Raw genomic sequence first — 23,598 nt, 5'->3', positions numbered from 1 at the left:
AGTAACGCTATTGTCGATTGCTGCAAATATATATTTACTATTTTTTCAGATTGAATAGATTAAATCCGAATTAACAGTATAACTCCGATTCTCGATTGGTAGCGTGAACTTTACCTTGCGCGTGCTACCATAGAAGATCGATGTGTGAAAACCTAAAAAAAAATCAGCAGTGTGTTGTACATTGGATCTATGGTTGAAAATTAGCCTGTTTGAGTTTCCGGTTGTTAGTTATCATGAAACAACGCTGGATTACTTAAATTATTCATTAGTAAACTGAGCTGGCATTGGTCCTAGACTTTAGTGCCGGATAGACTCTGTTTAAAGAATATTGTGAGCATCATCAAATGGAAGATTCCGATATTGCTTGAGGAGTAACAGTCATTACATGAACTACGTCTAAATAATAATGTACTATATTCTCAAGAGTTCTGGTTGCAACCTTTGTTACGAACAATGCCAGAAAAAAAAATAATATGACGTAACCTATGCCCAAGTTGGAAACTAGCCGCATTGAGATCGAAGGTTTGACTCCCCCTTTTGCCAAGCGAGAAAGTGTCGCGTATTCGAAACCCCCTTTTTCATTGTTTAAATTAGGAATTTCACAAGTTTTTCAAATGTGATTTGTTTTATTTTACAACAAGATATGTTTCCTGGGCAATCCAATCGTCTGAATCAAGGACGTGATGCAAGAGATCATGGATATGATGAGCGTTATGAACGTGACAACCAACAAGGCTATGGAAGAGTAGAAGCTGGCCATGGTAGCTATGGCAGACAAGAAAGTTATGGTAGACAAGAGGGTTATGGTGGTCGCCACCAAGAAGATTATGGAAGAGAAGAACTTCAAGGAGGTTTTGGAAGACAACAAGGTAAACAAGAGGGTTATGGTGGTGGTCATCAAGAACATAGTCATGGCGGTTATGGAAGACAAGAAGGTTATGGTAGACAAGAAGGTTATGGTAGACAAAAAAGTCATGGCAGACAAGAAGGTTATGGTGGACAGGAGAGTGGAGCAGGAAACTATTCCAGACCAGACGGTCCTCCTCCTTCAAGTGGACGTCAACAAGGAGGAAGTAGTGGCTACTCCAGACCTGCTCAACCACCTTCTTCAGGAAGACGTGATGATGCTCCAACATCCGGAGGAGGCCGTCGTTATTCACGTCCCTCGGCCAGTTCTCAATCATTTGGAGTTGGTGATTATCAATATCAGTATTCCCAATGTAATGGTAAAAAGAAGGCTTTATTTATTGGAATAAACTATCTTGGCACTAAGCAACAACTTAATGGCTGTATCAATGATTGTCACAATGTCCAAGAATTTCTTCTTACCCAAGGTTTCAAAAAGGACGATATGGTTATGCTTACTGATGATAGCAAGTCAGTTAGAGCTATTCCTACTAGACAGAATATCATTGATGCAATTCAATGGCTTGTTAAAAATGCCCAACCTAATGATTCTTTGTTCTTTCACTATAGTGGTCATGGAGGACAAACTGAGGATAAAGATCACGATGAAGCAGATGGCTATGATGAAGTGATTTATCCCTTGGATTTTGAAAAAGCTGGGTTCATTGACGATGATACTTTACATCAATTGTTGGTTAATCCATTACCCAAGGGAACCCGTTTAACTGCTCTTTTCGATAGTTGTCATTCGGGTTCGGTTTTGGATTTGCCTTATATGTATCTGACAAAAGGTGTTATTAAAGAACCTAATTTATTACAAGAGGCTGGTGAAGGATTATTGGAAACTGTAAAGGCTTATACCCAAGGTGATAGTAAGGCTGTTATACTGGGGATTATGGGTGTTGCCAAGAGCTTTATGAATAAGGATCGTGCCAGTGAAGCTAATGAAAAAACTAAAAAGACAAAGACTTCACCTGCTGATGTTATTACTATGAGTGGTTGTAAAGACGATCAAACTAGTGCTGATGCTAAGGAAGGTGGTCAATCTACTGGAGCCATGAGTTACGCCTTTATAAGTGTCATGAAAAAGGAACCTGAACAATCCTATTTGTCTTTATTGCAAAATATGAGACTGATCTTACTGTCAAAGTATAGTCAAAAACCCCAATTGTCTTCTTCACATCCAATTGATACTAACCTACAATTTATAATTTAAGATGTAAAAAAAAAAAAAGAACTTGTTAGTAGTTATATATTAAGGTATTATGTGGCTAAAAAAAAAATAACTTTTTCAACCCAGATTATATTCTATTAAATAGAGGTTAGTTCTGTAATGCCTCGAAATCCTTCTTCTTTCGGTTCACATTATTATACATTTATCATTCTTCTTGATTATTGGATTCTGTATCCTTTCAATATCATCAATCAACCCTTCGAATGCAATATTTACATTGACATTATCTTTGACTGAAGTTTCAACAAACTTACATTTGAATTTATGAGCCAACTGTTGTCCTTCTTTTGTATCCACTTGTCTTTGTAAGTTCAAATCGCATTTATTTCCCACTAAAATCATAGGTAAATCCTCATTACCAATCGAATTCAAAATTTTATCCCTTATAAACTCAATAAGCTCAAATGACTGTCTGGAAGTAACGGAATATACTAACAAATATCCATGTATTCCCACAAGATGTTTTTCATTCATAATACTAAATTCGTCCTGTCCCGCAGTGTCCAAGATTTCAATGGCATAATCTTGATTATTGTATTTGATATTTTTACTAAACTGATTCTCAATAGTAGGGTAGTATGATTCCACGAAATGGTCCTCCACGAATCGAACAGTCATGGATGACTTTCCCACTGAACGGGATCCAACGACAGCTATCTTACGGGCTCTTACCGACATCTATGCAAAAAAAAATAAAATAAAATATATTAAATGAATGGGTGAAGTCAACAATATGCGATATTGACTATTAACTAGATGGTTGAAAAAAGATGTTTGAAGTATTGGTCTGTTGTTAGGTGCTGGTTGGAGCGAATGGTTGTGGGTTTGATATGGGAATAGTTGTAAATGACAGGTAGTATATGTACAAAAAAAAGGTGTATGACAAGTAGCTATTGAAGTATACAAGTGCAAAAGTTGAGTATTACTTGAATACGGGACAAATATTACGTCGTATTTATTGGTTGTCTATTGACCTAAGGTAACGGAAAAGGTGATGATGCTGATAGAGTACAATTGGGAAAACCTTAACAGCGCAACAGAAAAAAAAAAAAAAGAAATCTCAACAGTTGGCCAAACAAACAAACTAAAAGAAACAAACAAAAAAAAATATGGGAGAATTGCACCAGATTAGAAAAAATTTACCCACTAAAAAAAAAGATATTGCTCACGGAGATATTCCTCCGTGATTGCTCTGCTCTTAGCAAACTATGGGAGAGCCATATATAACTGAAATAGTATGATTAGGAACTACATACGTAGTATATCCAATAGGTTTATAATGCTAGAAGTATTATATTAAACCGTTATGTATGCAACATTTGTAAGTCATACATTATTCCTGCAAGGCGATTTTATTTCCTTATCTAAAACTTTTCAATTATTATCATTTTTACATCCATTCTTCAACAGTGGAATTTTATCTGGACAAAATTGTGCAATTGGGTGTGGGCGAGGTAAACAGCCATATATATTGTACCCCACCAATAGTATTTTCTCTACAGGGAGAAGTTGAAAAGGAGCAAGCAAATGGCAGGAGGATAAAATCAAACATTTCATGGAAGCATTTCACATATAGTCAAAGCTTTGTGAAGGTTCTCTTGCATTGCATGAATGGGATTACTATGCGTCAAAAGTTAATTACATTTCCACTATTCTTCCATTATTGGCAGGACTACACATATTATTTCTGCTAATTCAACGGAACAAAGTAATTGACAAGTTCCTGAGATCTTTCGCATAAACAATAGCCGGAAATACACATTTTCAAAATAATAACTTTTATTAGGAACGAGATTTTATTTGTTCGATACTTAATGCCGTGTGCTAAAAATAACATCACGGTTGGAAAATGAGAAAATCCCCCAATTTAGTAAAGGAGAATTCTCCCTCCCCCCCGCCTTGTTTTATTGGGGGGGGGCTAGGCAATCTGTCTTGTTCCAAAAGGACAATAGCACAAAGAAATCTTTGTCCAAATAAGCTTTTTATCTGTGCATAAGATTACACCATTGTCTTCGCATCCACATTACCTCAATTGAAAGTTTCTTTTTTTCGTTTAATGCATGTTGTTGGTGCTTATCGCCTAGAATATTTGCTCCCCGTATATGCTTGCTTTTCAATAAGTGTGAGATACACTTTAAAGCAATAAAACAAAATTCAACGCCACTAATCGAAAGACTAAATCAATTATTTAGTCATGTAAATCTCAGATTTCTTGCATGTAAAACTGGAACTACGGTTCTTTGTTTTGGTTAAACTATGTGGTAATTGATTTCCGCACATGCATTTAGGCCGGCACCCGCTGCGATTGCCGCGATTTTTTCTTTTTTTCTGGGCTGAGAACGTCACCAATATTACTTGCATCGTGCCACAGGTCGATCTACCGAGGTGAGTTGCGCTATTTGAGCTGCAGGACAACATTACAATTGCAACCCAAATACATTCTTTCGACTCGGTCAATGGCTTCCAGGTGAAATTGGAACCTATGACAGTGAAATTATCGTGTAAATTTTCAACTAATTCAGGTCTACAATTTTACTCGTACGATTTGTCTCTAAAAGAAAAAGGTACATATTGATACATTGGTAATAATACACTTTATATGCTACTTGATCAAGTCATGGACTGATACTTTACTCTCGCGCCGATAATAACTTGGTATAGGTGGCGGTAATGTAACCCCATTGGACTCAGCTGATCCTCTATCGCTCAACCTTCCATCGGGTGTTGGGATTGATGAAGTGCTAACTGCTTTTGTAGTACGTCTATTTGCTTCATCTTCGTCAACCATCTCATTATCAGGCTTGTTGTCATGATCACTAAGATCTAAACTTGTATCACGGTTACGTCTTCTTGGTTGCAAATTATGCAAATTCTCATAACCTAAACATAACTTCTTACTTCTTTCGCAATTGAAACAAGTAGGTTTACGTTCATCACACTTAATTCTTCGCTTACGACAGGTCAAGCATCCAGTACGAGTACGACGCTTAATGATTCTTCTCTTGTTCATAAGAGCGTTGTTTTCCTCATATTGCGCGGCAACATGGGGAGGAAGAAGTGACTGAGGAATGTAACCTGGTGGAGAGACATAATATCCGGTAGTCAAGTGTGGTGGTGGTGGTGACATTTGTGGTGGAAGTGGGCCTCCTTGTGGTCCACCTGGTTGGCCCATATAAGCTGCCCCTGGTGGAGGTGGTGAAATCTGAGGTGGTAGTTGTCCTTGACCTGGAGCCATGGAATAATAATGTTCCAACCCTTGCGGAGGTGGAGGTCCCATTTGAGGGGGAGGGGGATAATAGTAATAATGAGGATATGCAGGTTGAGCCACTACTCCTGGTGGAAGTAAATGCAGTTGAGGTGGTGGTGGTAAACTTCCATTGGGACTTGGACCACCTTGTTGTAATGGAGGCATAGGCATGGGTGGAGGTTGTTGGCTTAAGGGACTGGTATTATTATAACCATTATTTATAGGTCTATGAGGTGGAGGATAAGACGAAGCAGTAGTTCCTGGAATGATTTGTGGTGGTGGTTGCAAAGTCAGAAAACTTGAACGCGTACCCTGAGTGGAACTTTCGCTAGAACTTGACTGACCCATGACAATAGATGATGAACCGGCACCACCTACTGCACCTCCATTGCCGCCATTATTATTATTGTTGTTGTTGTTGTTGCTGGAGCTACTATTATTCCCACTGCTGCTATATATTGATGATTCAGTGAGTCGACGAACTGGAGGCGGTAGACTGGATGTATAATTTGAAAAACTGGATGCCGACGATCGCGGCGTTATTTTCCGGACAGGCGATATTGGGGAAACATTGACCGGATCAATATTTGTTGTTGCTATTGCCGGAAGGTGGTTGGATTGGGCTGGGGTGGTTTCTGGTGAAGGAACTTTGGTTGATGTCATTAATTCCGACACCGATGGTAACTGTGTCATTGCTTAGGGATGTGGATGGTAATGATGATGAGGGAAAGTTAAATATGCTGTATATGCAGATAATGTTCTACTTTTTGGCGTAAAGAAGAAAAAAAAGAGTTTGGAAAATTGAGGATTCATTTATATTATTTAACTCTATGTTTAAGCAAAAATTGAACTGGTACCGAAAAAAAATAAAAAATAATAAAAATAATAAAAAATAAAAATAAAAAAAAAATCAACTCTCATGAACTAAAAAAAAAATATTGGTTTGAAAATTAAGATTTAAAAAATAAATTAATTGAGTTCCTAAAAAATATTTTTGTTTTTTTTTTTTACAAAATACAAAATAAAATCCTTTTTCAACACCATGGCTCTTATTTTTTTTGTCTAATGTCCGTACTTGCTAACCAATTCACAATTTCATGTGTTAGAAAGAGAAAAAAAAAAGAAAATGGGGCTTTCAAAAAAAGTGATCACAGAACAATGGAATATTTGTTGCTCGTGGCAACAACCGTAATTATAATTACATAGTAAAGGCTATACAAGACCCATGTTTGTGCGGTTGTTAGTTGGGTCCTGTTATTGTTGTTGTTGTTTTGATTTCCTCTTTGTGGTAGGGATCACGCTGCAGTTTATGTCAACCTATCAAGATGCGCTCAAACAATTCAAATCTGTGCAAACCTGCAAGATTAGTTTGGAGATGTTCGGCGCAACCGAAATCTCTAAAGCGAACGAAAAGCGAACGAAAAAGAAATACCCGCTACACAGACTTGTTTAAAAAAAAAAAGGGAAAAGTCGGGGTTACGCACACTTTAAACTCAATTAGGTTAACACGCAGTAGTGATTTAGTTCGCTTGCTCACTTGTATGACAGATATAAACTATAGATAATTTAGAATTCATGCATGGTTGTCATTCGCTTTTTTTTCCGTTTTTGCGAAATCTTCCTTGGCACGATCCCCTAGTTTAAATTATTATTAAAATTGCGTCTCCCTCGCCACCTCTTCCTAAAAAAATCGATTACGGGAACACGCCTTTGGATTTCAATCTCGGCCAAGCCACCGTAAATGCACATTCGTGAGGACCACAAAAAAAAACAATAGCAAAAGTTATCCCGTTCCGAACTAGCCAGGATTCTTTAGCCATGGAAGAAGCTATAATAGATATATGTTCCTAATTCCGTTACAACAAAAAAACTTAATCAATTTAAGCTTTTTAGCCTGATAAAGTTTAATTTGATGAAGAAACACGCTTAGTAAAAAGACCCGTTATGCATAAATCTTATTTATATGAATCCCGGCATAGAAAATGCGCACAAAAGAAAGTGAATTGTTTCAAAATCAGTCTAAACAATTGACATGAATGAACACACAATATATTGTTAAGAAATGACCTGATCGTTTCTGCGTGAATTCTTATTGATCCCTATGTTTGCTGAATCAATTGTAGATACTACATAATATAAGGTCCAGAGATAAGGTTTCCGTTTTGGATGTTGAAATGATCATGACTGGTTATTAAGGTTTCGGGTAAATGTGACTAATCATTAATCAGTCTTTTCTTTCTTAACCCCCAATTCGGAAACTGTACCCTTTTTGAAATATTTATTTTCAGTATAATTTATTTTTAATTAGAGGAGAAGTCATTTACTCAAAGCTGGAGGAGAACAAATGACTGTTTGATTGTTGCATCAATGTTGCATTTGTTGGGGGGGTGTGTAACCTTCACGGTAAAAGGGGCTCAATTAAATGTGCTCTTTGTGCACTCAAGTGACATTCTGTCATTAATATTGTAGGTGAATGCGTGCGTTGTTATCGTTGTCTTTTTCTAAGATATAATCACTATAACTACGCAGAAGGGCGGTTAAAAAATTCTTCTGTCCCCAAAGCTGCTTTTACCAAAAAAAAATAATCATCTATATCCAGGAGACTAAAAATAAAAAAGAAATTGGAGGGGGAGGAGACCACTCACTAGCCCCCTAGACTAATAGCAAACCAATGTCACACACACATTTCAACATCCCCTATACGAGATAATTTTTAATAGTTAGCGATTAGGCTTCAATTTCGTTTCTGACAATCTAATTTTTTTTTTGTTTTGCGACACTTGTTTACTGACAGGGGGCGAGATTAATTTTGTTGTTTAGTTATTATTAGAGGATTGCCAACGCAACCGCGTTACTGAAAACAAAATTACCACAATAGGGCTAGAAGGGTGATAAATCCGGTTCTATTGTAATGTTTATGTAGGTGATTTTAGTGGCCTTATACGGGGGGGTTACCCCCGCGCATTCGACTGAACTAAACTAGCCTATTTCGCCTTAAGGTGGTGGTGATCATGCAAAATTCGAAGCAAAAGAAATTGTAAAAAAAAAATTCACATAAATAATATCATACCTTGCTGATTAGTATTTTTTTATGTAATTGATTCCCATCATTTTATTTTTTTACAAGAAATTAAAAAGGGATTACCCTATTGTTTGCGATCTTCATCTCCAAAAAAAATATATGCTTATATAATACTAGAAATCCTTGCGAACTTGGCTGATGACAGATTATTTTCTATCAAAATTTTTTCAGTCAATTTTTTTTTCTGGATAAATCTGTTTTAGTCTCTAAACGAGGATCTCTTTTTTTTCAAAAAAAAAGGGGGGACCAAAATTTACTGTGAAAAAAAATCTGCTCAGAATAATGGCACCAGTTTTGAAATAGGTATGCCAAGGTTTATATCACGGATAACTTGCCACTCTAGGCCTGACATTTCCGTATGCTTATCTATCAACCGATTATGAAGAAAATTTTTTTTCTTCTATTTCTAATTAGCCACACATTCGCCCGCAGGCTGGTGGTGTGAACAAAAAAATACCCCCAAAACACCGAACTCAACACGCAACCCAAAAACAAGGGAAAAAAAAAGCAGACGTCCATTATTCCTTGCATATTTTTTTGTGTTGCTCTCTTGTATGAAGGTCGATTCCAGTTGAAATCGAAAATTAATTTTTAAACAAAATTCTATTAATACAAATTAACAATCTTATAGGCGAAAATGTGAAACTGGTTAATTAATTTAAATTTAATGTCACAAAATCTTAGCCAAACACCTCATTGTGTCAATCATATTGTTTTCTCAACAATAACAATTGACCATGAGATCAAAGGTTTCCACTTGTGCAAATTCGACAACAATCAAAATTGCCAATTTCTATTTTGTTTTGTATCTAATCCCCGACTAGAAGTAGTGAGTCACGCCAGATATTTTGCAAGCCTTCGTTACAACGAGAAATAAAATAAAGATTGTTCTCGTGGTACAAGATTACCCACGGTGGAGGGTTTATACTAATTTACGAATAATAATTAATGTATTATTATTGAATCACAACAATGTGAAAGCCATAAGGCGATAGCAACTTTGCTACTAAACATTTTACGCAATCCTGCCCTTTGGTTTATCTGTATTCCCTCTATTGTCAATATAAGGTTTACAGACGATACTTCGACGAAATTGCTTTGCCTAAATTGTGCCGTATACATTTTATTTTTACTGTGGCATTTCAGAACGGACATATTCCGGCATGGACTCTCGTATCTGGCATAAATCTAAATTTCGATGCAGACGCGAGATATCCGCCTGTGCATTGAGGCATATGCATACCTGGATCACCGTGTGGAGCCGGAAAATACAAAGGAAAAAAATAATGACCAAAATTCAAAACCAATGATGAAATAATATTTCTTGCATTTCTTTTTTTTTTTTGCATTTCCGCAAATTCAGTTCATATCTGCAAAATATGCAATATTGTTACCCTATTTCTATTAGTAAATGAAATTTGAGAATAATAAAAAGCAAGCTAATTTAAGAGAAACAAGGGACAACTAAAAAAGAACTGAAACTCGATTATTAGCCTATTAGTTTCGATCTCGGTTTTCTTTAGTGGCTTAAATTTTTTTATTATCTGAAATGGTTGCTGTAGCTAATACCGTCGGATACCTGGTTCCAGAAAAAAATAATGCTTGCACAAAAATAACCTGAAATCTAGACCCAAGAAAAGTAAAATAAGCTATTTTTACCAGGAACCTACACGGCTTCACCTTTAAGGTTATAACTGTAGCAACGTAATAACGCAAAAGTAAATGAAACGGTGATCTCGGGTATTCTTTAACTCTGCAAAACCGCCAATCTATAATGTCATACGATTCCGCGGATGCAATCATTCCTTACTTTTGAGGACAAAATAACAGGTGCATTATGTCATTCGATAGGATGCAAGCTTATGCATTGTGTTATGAAATAGTCGGTTATAATTTATTAACGATCAGATAAGAATCTTACCATCTCTTCCGCAGGACCCTGCATGTTTTAAGATGAAATTAAGTGTTCTCCTCGGCAGATTTATTTATATGATATGTACCCCACAAGGGAGTTGCGACTAAGTTCTCCGTGGTACAAGAATTTCAAAGTTTATCCTAACCCCCCTTTTGACTAAATCGCTTGACACCAGAAAGAAACCGGCTTGGGTCTCGGCTATACTTGACTCCACTTTCATCTACAATTTCAGGGGGGGGTCATTTCTAGAAATAGATATGGACTTATAGACATAATTCATGCAGAAAATGACATCCAAAAGAAGGAATGGAGCGGAATTGTGAAGTTGCTCAAAACCGGTTATAGTTACCCCCATGGAATTCCCTCATGCCAAGTACTTTGGAAAGTATTGCAATAGAATGGGGATTGACCTTTTTCTTGTAAATCCAAGTTAGAAATAAGAATTAATCACTTTTGCGACATATCCACTTGTTTCCACATTCACCAGAAAGTTAATTCATCATGGGGGGGAAAGTGGTTTAAAGATTTTAGGTCCTTGTCTTATTCTCAAATAACTAGCAAACTACATTTCAGGCTCAGTGTACTTGAATCATTCGTTTCCTCTAATGCTTATTAATAATACCCATATATATGCTTCTATATAGCTTACCACCAGTGGGAAGTATAATAAATAATAAAAATTGAAATTATTTTGAATGTGAAGGAGTCATTCCATGCAAATTACATTAGTTACTATGTATCAACAATGTTTTCATTGCAATTTATCGACCCTTTTCTCCCACAATTAAATCTGCTTTTAGCTTTGTTTCTTTTTAGCTTGGCCAGTACCCTTCTTTATAAAGTCAAGAAATCTATCACCATATTCCCTGGGTGGCACCGCAGATATAACTGATCGCGAATTCCACATGGACCTAAAGAAAGTTTCTAATGACTTCTTGGTACGATATCCCGTCAAACAATCAATGATCCCCATATAGTATATTTCAGCAAGTGGCTTGTTTTCTTCGTCCGTAGCTCTAATACCACCATCATGACCATAAAATACATATTTGGACCTCCCAGGGTACACATCAGTAGGTAAATCCTGCCGTTCTATATCTCGAGGATTTGTATTTATTAATACTGTCTTGTCGCCTGATTTTGGATCAAAAATGGAAAGATTTATACCATTTTTGTTACCTTGGTTCACATAGTGAATTCCCATAAGTAATGAATAATCCATAACATTAACCTTCTTTAGAAATTTCACGTCAGCTTCTAGTTGCTTGAAAAATACCTGACGTTTCGCTGGACCAAATTTTATCATCTCATGCCGTTCAAGGAAATTCAAATCCTTAAGAGTGTATTTGGATAAATCTGTTTCATGTGCATTAATTCTGGTTATTCTGCCATGTGTAGACCCCTTTAAATCATATTTCAAATGGATGTCTCTATGTGGTGGGAATAAATTATTCATGACAACAAAATGAACCACTCGTCTTCCGCTACCAAGAGGCATTTTAATTCTATGAAGACCATAAATTTGAGATACTAATGTATTGGGGTTTTCTTTGACATGCAGGTGATAATCTTTGAGTATTCTTCGTAATTGCCTGTGTTCTGCGTGATGGATAGTTTTGATGATAAACCTATAATCCCGAGAATAGTAAAAGAATGAACCAGATTTACCGGGAGAACTTAATTGAGATAAAATATACTTTCCTGTTATTGACATTAAATAGTCTGCAGCATCCACTCCAAATAACAGACGTAAATCTCGAAATACTTCTGGACTATAATCTTTGAATTTGAAATCATACTTTGAACTAGGGGTTAATTCACTTCCATATATGTCAAATGATAGTTTCTTGACTGCCTTGAAATCATCATCAGTAAGTTTTTTTCTCACTCCGGAAACTCTAGAAACTGCTACTCGAATACCTGTCAACATGTTATATGCCATCACGAAATTTTCGTGTCCTTCACTGATCTTGTTTCCAATTACTATTTCCTTGGCATCTTCGATTCTTTTCTTGGTTAAGTTTCTTTTGATCAAGATTGAATCTCTTCTTCTTTGTAATTCATCATTGGTTAATACTGGGAGTTCTTGTTGTGATCTGAATGCAGGATATGTGTTTCGCTTCATTATGGGACGATGACCAGATATTGAATGTCTTGATAAAGCAACCGATCCGGATATTGAGCGCTGTGGGGTGGCAAGCAATGGTTGTTTTTCTTGTTCCTCATGTGTTGGCTCTTCCAATGTTGGTTCTTCTAGTGTGTGATTGTCTTGTTTTGGTTCTTGTGGTGATTTTTCTTGGTTCTGTTGTTCAACCTCAGCGGCAACAATAGTTTGCTGTGACAGCTTCATATATGTTGATATGATGGGAAATGAAGTGGTGCGTCGCCTGGAAAATTCCAATGGAGTCTCTGAACGGTCTGATATGATGTCATTCGGGCTTCTCAATGATGTAGCTGGTGCAATGCTATTAAAGTTACTCCTTGGTGAATCTAGGCTTCTCCTGGCAGCGGGTATTACTGAATATGGTGATGGATCCTTATGATCAAATTGATTCATGAATTTCATGTCTGTTTGACCATTCAATACCATCATATTGGATGTAGACATTCTATTGATAGAAACAAATAATCACCTAAAATGTAATTTTTAAATTTTGGTAGTAATGTGGGCTCGGTTTTTTTTTTGTGGCATTACCAATTTTATCCTCGTGCACGACAGAGTTTGTCCTAGTTGGGAAATTGGTAAATGACGAAAGTGGCGATGACATAGGAATGAATTATCATTTTCGTGCCGCTTGAAACAGAGAGATGGAAAACAAGAATATGCAACAGAGGCTATATTCGGGGTGATTAGGTTTATTTATAGAAAGTTAGACTAAACTGTATAGGAATAATTCTGAACCTTGGTCATCCCTTTTTGCAATCAGTGCACGGGGCTGTACCTCAAAACTTTGGAAATTACTTAGCTAAGTTAAAATGACAACTTTCCTCTACTCTAAATGAAGATCTCGTTGTTATGTAAACAACAAATTCGGCTTGATTCACATCAAATTTTGCTTGGCCGGTTTCCTTAGTTTTGTGGTACACACTACTTCTTTCTTCGAATGCACGCGACAAGTTTAGGTGGGGAGAGTGTAGCATTCAAGGTGTAGTACTAGCTTAAAGCTTCGTATGTATTATGTCACACTAACGGATGTGATTTTTCTATAAAAGGAGCTTGGAAGTTGGTCTTCTAAATGACATGATTGGTTTGCTTGGTAAAATGAATTAAATAATGAATGTCGTACATTCTTATGACCTAATCATCAAATTTGTCCGTTTTGTTCAAGATTATTTGGCTCTAATGGTTATTCCTGATAAATTGCACACATTTCTTCTGATTTTCATTCAGCTATCTCAGATTTGGATATAAAGCTTAAGTTTTTTGCTAACTCCGACGGTTATTAGGATAAAACACACGTTTCGGAAATACGTCTCGCTTATCTTTTCTTTGTTTCTTTTTTTCCGTTAGTGTGTTTAAAATTATCAGATGTTGCCTCGGATGGCGGAAGAATTTTCTCAGTCCGTTCCGCAATTTGCAGCCTTATAAAAGCCTTCTAGGGATCTAACTTTTCCAATTACAACATGAATCCCAATCATACAACTAAAAAAGTTAATCATCAAACAAAATGTCTGCTCCAGTAGTACCAGCAAGAACTTGTCAACAATGGAAACAATTATTTCATGGTTTTTTCCCAGGAAAGCCAACTTTTAAAGAAGATCAATACCCTAGCTTTGAAGGAAAAGTTGTTATAGTTACGGGTGGGAATACCGGTGTAGGTTATGAAACTGTTAAATCCTTGGCTGGTTCAACAAAGGCTAAATTGTATATCTTTTCTAGAAGCGAAGAAAAAACCCTCGAGGCAATCAAACAGATTCAATTGGAAGTCGCCAAAGAATACAATATCCCCAACCGGGAAATTCATTTCATCAAGGTTGACTTAAGTGATTTAGAAACAATCAAACCTGCTGTTCAAAAGTTTTTGTCTCAAGAATCGAGATTAGATCTCATCATTCATAATGCTGGTGTGATGACTCCACCTGTTGGTTCAAAATCTAAGCAAGGTTATGAGTTACAACTAGGCACAAATACCATTGGTCCACACTTACTCCAACGTCTCTTGGATCCTATCTTTATTGAAACTTCCAAAAAGAATGCTCCTGGTGTATCTCGTATTGTATGGGTTGCTTCTTCTGCTCATCAATCAGCTCCATTAGGAGGGTTCCATTGGGACGATCTCAATTTTGAGAAAATTAAAATTTCTAAAACAGACGAGATGATGGTGTATGGTCAAAGTAAGGCTGGTAATATTATGCAAGCTAAAACATGGACTCGTAAACATAATACTGGCTCTCAAATAATAAGTTCATCTTTATGTCCTGGTTATTTGAATACTGATTTACAAAGACATGTTTCCTCGTTTGAAAAGTTTCTTGCCAATTGGTTATTGCACCCAAGAAGAATGGGTGCATATACTGAGTTGTTTGCTGCTTTTTCTCCAGATGTCAAAGACGGTTCTTATAGTATTTCTTTTGGGATCCCAAGTCAAGCAAGAGATGATCTTCTTCAAGATGATGCTTGTGATAAAGTCTGGAATTTCCTTGATGAGGCTACTGATCCTTATATGTAAGATTTTATAGATATTTATGGTAATCTTTTTTTTTAATAAACAATTTCTTAGTGTGATTCCATCGCGTGTTCAGTTCTATAATATTCCTACTATTAATATCCAGCTTAGTCAGCATAATTACCAAACCTTGATACATACTAAATTATAATATAGGCTTCATTTATTCTTAAGGTTAATCATATGTCCCTGCAACTGTTGCTCCTGGAAATCAGATGGAAATAAATTTGATTTTAGTAATATGCTTTCGCACACATTTCAAGTTTTCTATTAAATTATCTCCTCAGAAAACCTGAACAGGAAATCAGTAAGAAGCTAGTAACTTGGAGCAAGTAAGTCGTTGTTCCATTCATGTAGGTAGAATATGGAACAATTTGCTCTTTCCCTTTGTCGGACAGCGGATACCTACTGCAGCTAACTTTATTTTTCCGACCCGCTTTTTGCAGCCATGCAAAGACTACAAGGAAATATGACCACTTTTGTGATACTTATTGTAGACATCTATCATAATTTAATAACACAAAATACTATTATAATCACCCCAAACGTGTCCCTTTTTGTAACGCTTTCAACCTGCTGCTAAGAAAAATTCTTCATAAACAAGAGTGAAAGCTGTGGTTAGATCCAAAGGAGAATGAAGAACTTTGAAATAAAGAAAAGGAAAAATGAACGTGTTGTAAAGTAATATTTCCCATAAGTCCTGGTTTCTTTTAGATTATTTGACTCAAGAGATAATTCATAGGTTATTTCATATATATCTTCCCGGGGGGTTGATTGGCTGAGAGATCGGCGTTAACATCAATGGCTATTGTTTATTTCATCTTCATTCAGCACAATACGGCTCAGATATATGAATTCTATTATGTTTTAATTGTTTCTATTTTTTTAACTAAATGTTGCCTCGGATAGCGGAAGAATTTTTGCAGCCCGTTCCGTATTTTTGCAATCCTATAAAAGCCTTTTTTGGCTTTTCTGATTTCAACATCTACATAATCAACAATCTAGTTAACAAATTTACAAAATGTCCGGTCCAGTAGTACCACCAAGAGGTTGGGAGCAATGGAAACAAATTATTCATGGTTTTTTCCCAGGAAAGCCAAAATTTACCGAAGGTCAATACCCTAGCTTCGAAGGGAAAGTTGTCATAGTTACTGGCGGTAATACCGGTGTAGGTTATGAAACTGTTAAATCCTTGGCTGGTTCAACAAAAGCTAAATTGTATATCTTTTCTAGAAGCGAAGAAAAAACCCTCGAGGCAATCAAACAGATTCAATTGGAAGTCGCCAAAGAATACAATATCTCCAACCGGGAAATTCATTTTATCAAGGTTGACTTAAGTGATTTAGAAACAATCAAACCTGCTGTTCAAAAGTTCTTATCTCAAGAATCAAGATTAGATCTCATCATTCATAACGCTGGTGTGATGACTCCACCTGTTGGTTCCAAGTCCAAACAAGGTTATGAGTTACAATTAGGCACAAATACTATTGGACCTCATCTTCTTCAACGTCTCTTGGATCCTATCTTTATTGAAACTTCCAAAAAGAACGCTCCTGGTGTATCTCGTATTGTATGGGTGGCCTCTTCGGGACATCAATTTGCTCCTTTGGGAGGTTTCCACTGGGACGATGTCAATTTTGAAAAAATGAAAGTTACCAATAATGATCAAATGATGATTTATGGCCAAAGCAAAGCTGGTAATGTTATTCAAGCTAGAACTTGGACTCGTAAACACAACACTGGCTCTCAAATAATTAGCTCCTCCATATGTCCCGGTTTCTTGGATACCGATTTGCAAAGACACATTTCCTCATTTGAAAAGGTTATGTATAAGTTCATTTTACATCCAAGAAGAATGGGTGCTTACACTGAATTGTTTGCTGCTTTTTCTCCAGATGTGAAAGATGGGTCCCATAGTATTTCTTTTGGGGTTCCTGGTCATGCAAGAAAAGATCTTCTTGACCCTGAAGTTTGTGATAAAGTTTGGAATTATCTCAATAAAGTCACTGATCCTTATATGTAAGTCTATAAATAGTTTTAGCTAGCACTTTAATACAATGACTGTTTAGTTGGCTCCAATTATACTTTCAGTGTGTCATTAGGATCAGCCATATTCTTTAAATTCAACTCTGCCAACATCATAGCCAACCCCTTAATTTCCATTTATGTACTTCCTTTTTGTTAAAATTTTATAAGTTACAATCGTTGGCAGAAAATAGAGGAAAATAGTCTATGTAATAAGAAAGATAAGTGTTGATTAAATAAACTAAATAGTTAAATAAGAATCAACTTTGGAAACACTTATACTTTCTAGCTTGATATTCTAGATCAAATAAACTTAGTAAGTTTAATAATATTCATGTTTATAGCTTAATTAAGCGTGCATGCATTATATGTAGTTTGCTTTGTGGTTTTTCAGTTGTTCACTGTAGTTGTATCTTAGACAAGAACTTCAGATTCTGCATGAAACAAATTCCTGGAATAAACTTCACCTGTAGTTAGTAATATATTACAAATTCGAGACAATAATTTAATTGTTCTAGAACTTTATCCTGTTTATGAAGTAAAAGAAAATGCTTTGCTCCAAGTGACGGCTAGCGGTTGCTTTTATGCAACCAAAATTTTCCGTTCCGCATTTACGCAACCATATAAAGACAAGGAGGAACATCAACTTTCTGATAATTTATCAACATCTACAACAATTTAATAACACAACATAATAATATCACTACAATAATGTCTGCTCCAATCATTCCCTCAAAATCGTGGCAAGACTGGAAACAAATGCTTCATGGATTTTGGCCTGGTAAGCCAAAATTTACCGAAGATCAATACCCTAGCTTTGAAGGAAAAGTTATTATTGTCACTGGTGGGAATACCGGTGTAGGTTATGAAACCGTGAAGTCATTAGCTGGTTCAACAAAGGCTAAATTGTATGTGTTTTCGAGAAACGAAGAAAAGACCCTTGAAGCCATCAAACAGATACAGTTGGAAGTTGCTAAGGAATACAACGTCTCCAACACGGATATCAACTTTATTCAAATAGATTTGAGTGATTTGGATACCATTAAACCTGCAGCTGAAAAATTCTTATCCCAGGAATCTAGGTTAGATCTTATTATTCATAATGCAGGTGTGATGATGCCTCCTTTAGGTTCCAAGACCAAGCAAGGATATGAATTACAGTTTGGTACCAACGTTATTGGTCCACACCTTCTTCAACGTCTTTTAGATCCTATTTTTATTAAAACTGCAAAAACTAATGCTCCAGGTGAATCTCGTATTGTATGGGTTTCTTCATCAGCCCATCAGTTAGCACCTTTAGGTGGTTTTTACTGGGAAGATGTGAATTTTGAAAAGACAAATGCTGCCGATAGTTTGATTTATGGACAAAGCAAAGCTGGTGCTATTATGCAGGCAAGAACATGGACTCGTAAACATAACACTGGTTCACAAATCATTAGTTCTTCCTTATGTCCTGGCTTCTTAAACACTGATTTACAAAGATATGCTACATCTTTTGAAAAGGTGCTTTACAGTTTATTTTTTCATCCAAGAAGAATGGGTGCTTACACTGAATTATTTGCTGCATTTTCTCCAGATGTGAAAGATGGGTCACATAGTATTTCCTTTGGAACCCCAGGTCATGCAAGAAAAGATATTATTCAGGATGAAGCTTGTGATAAACTTTGGGATTACCTTACTGAAGCTACCAATCCTTATATGTAGGAATATTTACAGATTTGTATAGAAAGTTTAATTAATTTACAATATTTCTAATCAGATCAATCTACGTGAAATCCGTAATTTCTTTTTCTCGTTTTTACTAGCTTTTTTTTTCAAGACACACGATACGTTTTATACTCAAATGCTCTTGCATTTCTAATTGCAGGTTATCAGAACCTGCACATTTTTAAGTCCGTAAGGACATTTTGTAGAGCTTGACTACATTGGAAGTAGCCAAGAAGAAAGTGCATTAGTGTGCAGCTTATCCCACAGCCACAGCGGATCCTAACGGATATCGGTCCGCATTTCGCATATTTTTATTTTGATTACGTAAAAATAAAAAAAGAAATAGGCGGATATATGATTATGCGCTGACCAACACATGATTTATAAATATGTCACGCTGACTCTTTTCCAGCCAATCCCTGAACTTCTGCTTGATATTTATATAATACCCTCTTTTGCAGGATCAAAAGGTTGTAAGCAACAATTGTTAACTTTGTAATCTATCTAAAACTGCCAAGTTAGAAAAAAATTTTTTTATTCAATTCACCGAAAAGTTCCGATGACGATTTTAAACAGACTTTGGGGCAAACCTGATCCGACTACGGAAATCAAACAGCAAGGGTTTAAGATAAGTGAATGCTCAGAGACCTGTGAATCATGTTCTCTGAAGTTTCCAAGCTCACTTAAATTTGAAGAAGGCGCATCATTATGGAAATCTACAAAACCATATGGTTTGCATATTGTTGTTTCCACTGGTAAACTGGATTGGCCACACGATGCTACCGGTGTTAGAGGTACCCTTCTGAACAAAGTTTCAAAGTGGGCTGATGACTCCAAGAATCCTAAAAAGGCTACCTTGGGGAATGTAAAGGTAACTTGTTCATCCTTAGGTTCTGACGAGTTACTCGTTGACGATGAATATATGACAGAAAAGAAAGGAGATATTCTTTTATTGCCATATTTTATATGGGTAAAGGGGATTACTATTACTGAGGTTGACTCTACTTTAGACAAGTTAATTGAAATGTTAGTGGATAAGAAACCTATTCCCGATATCATCACTGCCATTCCTAAGGTTCAAGTTGATCCCTCCAAGGCATATGTGTTCTTGTGTTCCCATAAAAGTAGAGATAAAAGATGTGGTTTAACCGCGCCAATTATGAAGAAAGAAATGGATCTTTACCTCCGGGAATTGGGCCTTTATCGTGACTTTGGTGATTCTTCCCCAGGTGGCGTTAATGTTGCATTTATCAATCATATAGGTGGGCATAAATTCGCGGCAAATGTTATTATTTATCTTAAATCTGAAGGTAAGAATATTTGGTTAGCCTTGTGTAAACCAAACAATGTCAAACCAATTATTGACGAGTGCATTGAAGGTGGAGGAAAGGTTTGGCCTGACAAGGTAAGACTTGTACAAAAGTTTGATCCTATCGAATGGTAGATGTGTATCGTCATTACTATATACAAAAGTGTATAAGTAAATATTTAATAGAAATGCTTTCTAAGTTACAAGAGCAGTCTAAGTATGTTGGATCTTTTGTTCAATGAATCAATAGTAACGGAATCCAATTTTGCAACCTCTTTAGTCAAAATATCGTTAATTCTGTTTAATTCCACTTGAAGAAAACCACCTTCATGTTTCAAAATGCTGTATAATATCTTATCATAGTATCCCTTGGTTTCTTCCTCTACAACAAGAGTATCCAATTTGTCAAAGATTGACAATATCGAATCAGGATCTGTGTTTGCCTTTATTAATTGACTGATTTCTGGTAACACTCCAGCATTGGGAGTTAGATTGCCCTCTGAATCTCTCGACAAATTAGTAAACTTATTCAATTGCTCCACTAATGATACAAATTTTCTATCTCCTTTATAAACCAAAGGATTATCTAAGTTTCCATCCTTAAAGAATAAGAGTGTTGGGAGCGTTTCTACTCCATATCTGCCACTGATTTGTTCATTTTCATGTTCATCTATTTCCAAATAGCCAATCAACAATTTGGAACTGTCTCTTCCAAAAACAGTATTTGCCAAAATATCAAGATTCGGCTTCAATTCTTGACAATATCGACACCATGTGGCGCCAACCAGGACAACAGCATAGGGATATGAGCTAACAGTGTCATTAAATGTTTCAGGAGTAATCTTGACAAGTTTATTTTCAACTACAGGCACTGTATCCACTTCTTCTTTTTCTTCGGCAGATGTACTGCTAAGTCTAATACCACTCAATTGTTGGATAAAATTGGAAAGACTTTCCAAATCCCTACTGCCATTGAATTCTACTGGTTCCTTACTACCATGGAAAAACAACAATGTAGGATACCCTTGATATACATATTTCCTACCCATTTTCTTTCCATCTGCATCCCCATTAATCTTGGCTATTTGAACTTGAGGATAATTTTTGAACAAGTCAGCTAATTCTTCTATAGTTGGTGCTAACTTCTTACAATGGCGACACCAATCAGCATAAAAGTCAACAAAAGTAAATTTTTCTGACTCTATAACAACTTGTTTAAAATCTTTATCTGATACTTGGATTAAGTTAGACGATGAATATGCTAAAGTCAATGAAGATAGCCACAAAGTGGTGGCTATGAAGGTATTTATAAACTTCATGGTGGTTATTACTAATGCTGAACTAAGGTAATTTTTCTCTGTCGCAGATTTTCAGTTAAAACTTACAACCAAAAAAAAATTGGCAACAATTTGAATCAAGAAAACTGGGGGGTGAGGGCAAGAATCACATACATCTAAGATATATAATGAATAAGTTGAAGACTTTGTTTTAGGGTGTCATAATACGGCATATATTAAAGTAATAAGTTCTAAACATTAAATAAACGTCATTGTTGCATTAAAATTAAACTATGAAATAAATATGAAATAAATAGTCAAGAAATTTAGTCTTTCTTTAATTGGTTTCCTGGCATTGGAATATAGATTGGTTGCAAGTATGAGTTTGAAGGAGTGGCCACACCGGCATATGCGTTCCACCAGGCGATGAAGGCAGTAATGACACCGAAAACACCACCAGCACGACCCACATTAACATGTCCACTAAATTCACCACCGGCCAATAACAAGAAAGTGACGAATAAAAAGAAGAACAAAGCACAGAATGGAACGGTAGCCTTGAAAGTGTTCAACCACAAGATGAATGTAAAGATAGCCCATCCAATTAAAAAGAACCCAACAGCATTTGGAATTTGTTCTTCAGCATCAGCATATCCCTCAAGAATTCCAAAACTTTCTATGAAAATAGCAGCGTAACTCAACCAGAAAGCACCATATGAGGTTAAAGCAGTGAAACCAAAGGTGTTACCAGCAACAAATTCAAAACAACCAGCAAAGAATTGGGCAGCACCACCATAGAAACAAGCAAGAGAAACAACAACATTTGGAATGGTAATACCCATAGCTTGAGCATTGTATAAAGATAAAACAAAGGTGGTTAAAGCGAATCCACATAACCCAAGAGGAGCAGGGTTAATGTTGATGGTTGGGTATGGAGAAGCACCAGGGTTCAAGTTACCACCGAAAGCAGCCATTAAATCATGTCTGTAGTATTTATTCTTATTGATGATAACATATTCACCACCTTCACCGGCGATTTGGACCTTTCCTAAAGGTGTATGTTCTTCTAAAGAAGTATTAACTGATTTTTGCGAAGATGTGGAAGCCATTATATGATATTACTAAGGTATGTGGGTGTACTAAATGAAATATAAAACAAGTGAAAGGCAAGTTTCTTAATTATATGGAATACAGTCTATCCTGAATTACAAACAGTAAGTTTAAGAGAACAGCAAATCCGGGGAGGATAACTTGGGGTATTTATATAGAAGATGAAAACAGTGAAAAAGTTTCTGTTAAAGAGAAATTACTACAAAAGAAATTAAAAAATAAAAAGATATTTTTTAGAAGTGGGGCTAATTTAACAGTCCATCAAGCACCAGGACCCCCACTCCGAAAGGACTCCGATTATTTTAAAAATTGGTGAATTCGGAGCTAAAAAGTATTTGCTCTCTTTCGGTCAAGTATATATAGAATAATAAGCACTTTATATATGTGCTAATGATTTTCACTTTCAGAAATGTATAACCATTGAGCCGACAGGTCCCTGTTCATTTGTAATACTTTACGAGATTTGCTGCACCGCAGTCAAAAAAAAAAAAAAACAGTGACAAACTGGGTTTAAAATTTCAAGTAAAACAATAGAACAAAAACAATGTCCTAGGCTTTTTATTTTGTACATTTGAATGATAAAGAAGCGGGTGAAGGTTAAACCTAAAAGCAAAAAAAGTGGTGGTTTCGGACCTTGCTTGGATCGCCGGTGTTTATTTTTTTTTATTTTTTTTTTTTTTGGATGATGTCGACGGTTTTAAATTCTAAGTTATGCCTCAAAAATGTCAAAATAACCGATCTTGGCAACAGTGAAATTACATATTATTTCTTGGGATACTATTTCACTTTGACATAAATCGGCTCATAAATGCTTGGAAGGTGGCCGCTAGGACCCACACACGTTTAATCCACGGCTGGCAGGTTCGTTTCGCCATGGGAACGATAAAGAAGAAAAAAGAGCCGAATGAAATTATGTTTAACAATGAAACTTTATTTTTTCTTGTTTTGATTTTTTTTTTTTGGTGTCGGCTTAGACAAAACTTCTGTCTTCCCTTTTCTTTTAGGGGGGTTGGATAGGGTTGCTACTTAGGGAAATTTCAACCTCGTTTCACGGTTAAGCAAGATTCGATCACCAGATTGTATAAGATTATTATATGGGACTTTCCCCACAAATCTCCA

General features: G+C 36.1%; 10 protein-coding genes across 10 annotated transcripts; 5 read left to right on the top strand and 5 right to left on the bottom strand. All coding sequences in view use genetic code 12, as the record gives it.

Moving 5' to 3' along the window:
* Positions 1–643: 643 nt before the first annotated feature.
* Positions 644–2,122, top strand: MCA1 (Ca(2+)-dependent cysteine protease; the record flags this gene model as incomplete). Its single annotated transcript, XM_007376118.1, has 3 exons — positions 644–800; positions 951–1,037; positions 1,146–2,122. 3 exons carry the CDS (start codon positions 644–646, stop codon positions 2,120–2,122), a joined length of 1,221 nt encoding a protein of 406 aa, XP_007376180.1.
* A 20-nt stretch (positions 2,123–2,142) lies between these two features.
* RHB1 (putative GTPase) lies at positions 2,143–4,045 on the bottom strand (the record flags this gene model as incomplete). The annotated part of the gene is made up of 1 exon (XM_007376117.1): positions 2,143–4,045. One exon carries the CDS (start codon positions 2,756–2,758, stop codon positions 2,267–2,269), a length of 492 nt encoding a protein of 163 aa, XP_007376179.1.
* Positions 4,046–4,387: 342 nt separating this feature from the next.
* On the bottom strand, positions 4,388–6,149 carry WOR2 (Zn(II)2Cys6 transcription factor WOR2; the record flags this gene model as incomplete). Its single annotated transcript, XM_007376116.1, has 1 exon — positions 4,388–6,149. One exon carries the CDS (start codon positions 6,078–6,080, stop codon positions 4,743–4,745), a length of 1,338 nt encoding a protein of 445 aa, XP_007376178.1.
* A 4,054-nt stretch (positions 6,150–10,203) lies between these two features.
* Positions 10,204–13,011, bottom strand: MSS4 (1-phosphatidylinositol-4-phosphate 5-kinase; the record flags this gene model as incomplete). Its single annotated transcript, XM_007376115.1, has 1 exon — positions 10,204–13,011. One exon carries the CDS (start codon positions 12,096–12,098, stop codon positions 11,181–11,183), a length of 918 nt encoding a protein of 305 aa, XP_007376177.1.
* Positions 13,012–13,209: 198 nt separating this feature from the next.
* Positions 13,210–15,108, top strand: RDH2 (uncharacterized protein; the record flags this gene model as incomplete). The annotated part of the gene is made up of 1 exon (XM_007376114.1): positions 13,210–15,108. One exon carries the CDS (start codon positions 14,053–14,055, stop codon positions 15,052–15,054), a length of 1,002 nt encoding a protein of 333 aa, XP_007376176.1.
* Positions 15,109–16,072: 964 nt separating this feature from the next.
* Positions 16,073–17,083, top strand: RDH1 (short-chain alcohol dehydrogenase; the record flags this gene model as incomplete). Its single annotated transcript, XM_007376113.1, has 1 exon — positions 16,073–17,083. One exon carries the CDS (start codon positions 16,073–16,075, stop codon positions 17,072–17,074), a length of 1,002 nt encoding a protein of 333 aa, XP_007376175.1.
* Positions 17,084–17,787: 704 nt separating this feature from the next.
* Positions 17,788–18,780, top strand: RDH3 (uncharacterized protein; the record flags this gene model as incomplete). The annotated part of the gene is made up of 1 exon (XM_007376112.1): positions 17,788–18,780. One exon carries the CDS (start codon positions 17,788–17,790, stop codon positions 18,778–18,780), a length of 993 nt encoding a protein of 330 aa, XP_007376174.1.
* A 391-nt stretch (positions 18,781–19,171) lies between these two features.
* SPAPADRAFT_61961 (uncharacterized protein) lies at positions 19,172–21,427 on the top strand (the record flags this gene model as incomplete). Its single annotated transcript, XM_007376110.1, has 1 exon — positions 19,172–21,427. The coding sequence occupies one exon, from the start codon at positions 19,343–19,345 to the stop codon at positions 20,225–20,227; it is 885 nt and encodes a 294-aa protein (XP_007376172.1).
* On the bottom strand, positions 20,293–21,411 carry SPAPADRAFT_56252 (uncharacterized protein; the record flags this gene model as incomplete). Its single annotated transcript, XM_007376111.1, has 1 exon — positions 20,293–21,411. The coding sequence occupies one exon, from the start codon at positions 21,409–21,411 to the stop codon at positions 20,293–20,295; it is 1,119 nt and encodes a 372-aa protein (XP_007376173.1).
* Positions 21,428–21,585: 158 nt separating the features above from the next.
* On the bottom strand, positions 21,586–22,642 carry SPAPADRAFT_61960 (acetate uptake transporter family protein; the record flags this gene model as incomplete). The annotated part of the gene is made up of 1 exon (XM_007376109.1): positions 21,586–22,642. One exon carries the CDS (start codon positions 22,476–22,478, stop codon positions 21,696–21,698), a length of 783 nt encoding a protein of 260 aa, XP_007376171.1.
* Between the last annotated feature and the right edge of the window lie 956 nt (positions 22,643–23,598).

This window comes from Spathaspora passalidarum (assembly GCF_000223485.1).
Source record: "Spathaspora passalidarum NRRL Y-27907 unplaced genomic scaffold SPAPAscaffold_5, whole genome shotgun sequence".
In the NCBI taxonomy this organism is placed as follows: Eukaryota; Fungi; Ascomycota; class Pichiomycetes; order Serinales; family Debaryomycetaceae; genus Spathaspora; species Spathaspora passalidarum.
The sequence above is the reverse complement of the archived record's forward strand: the minus strand, read 5'-3'. Positions and strand labels throughout refer to the sequence as shown.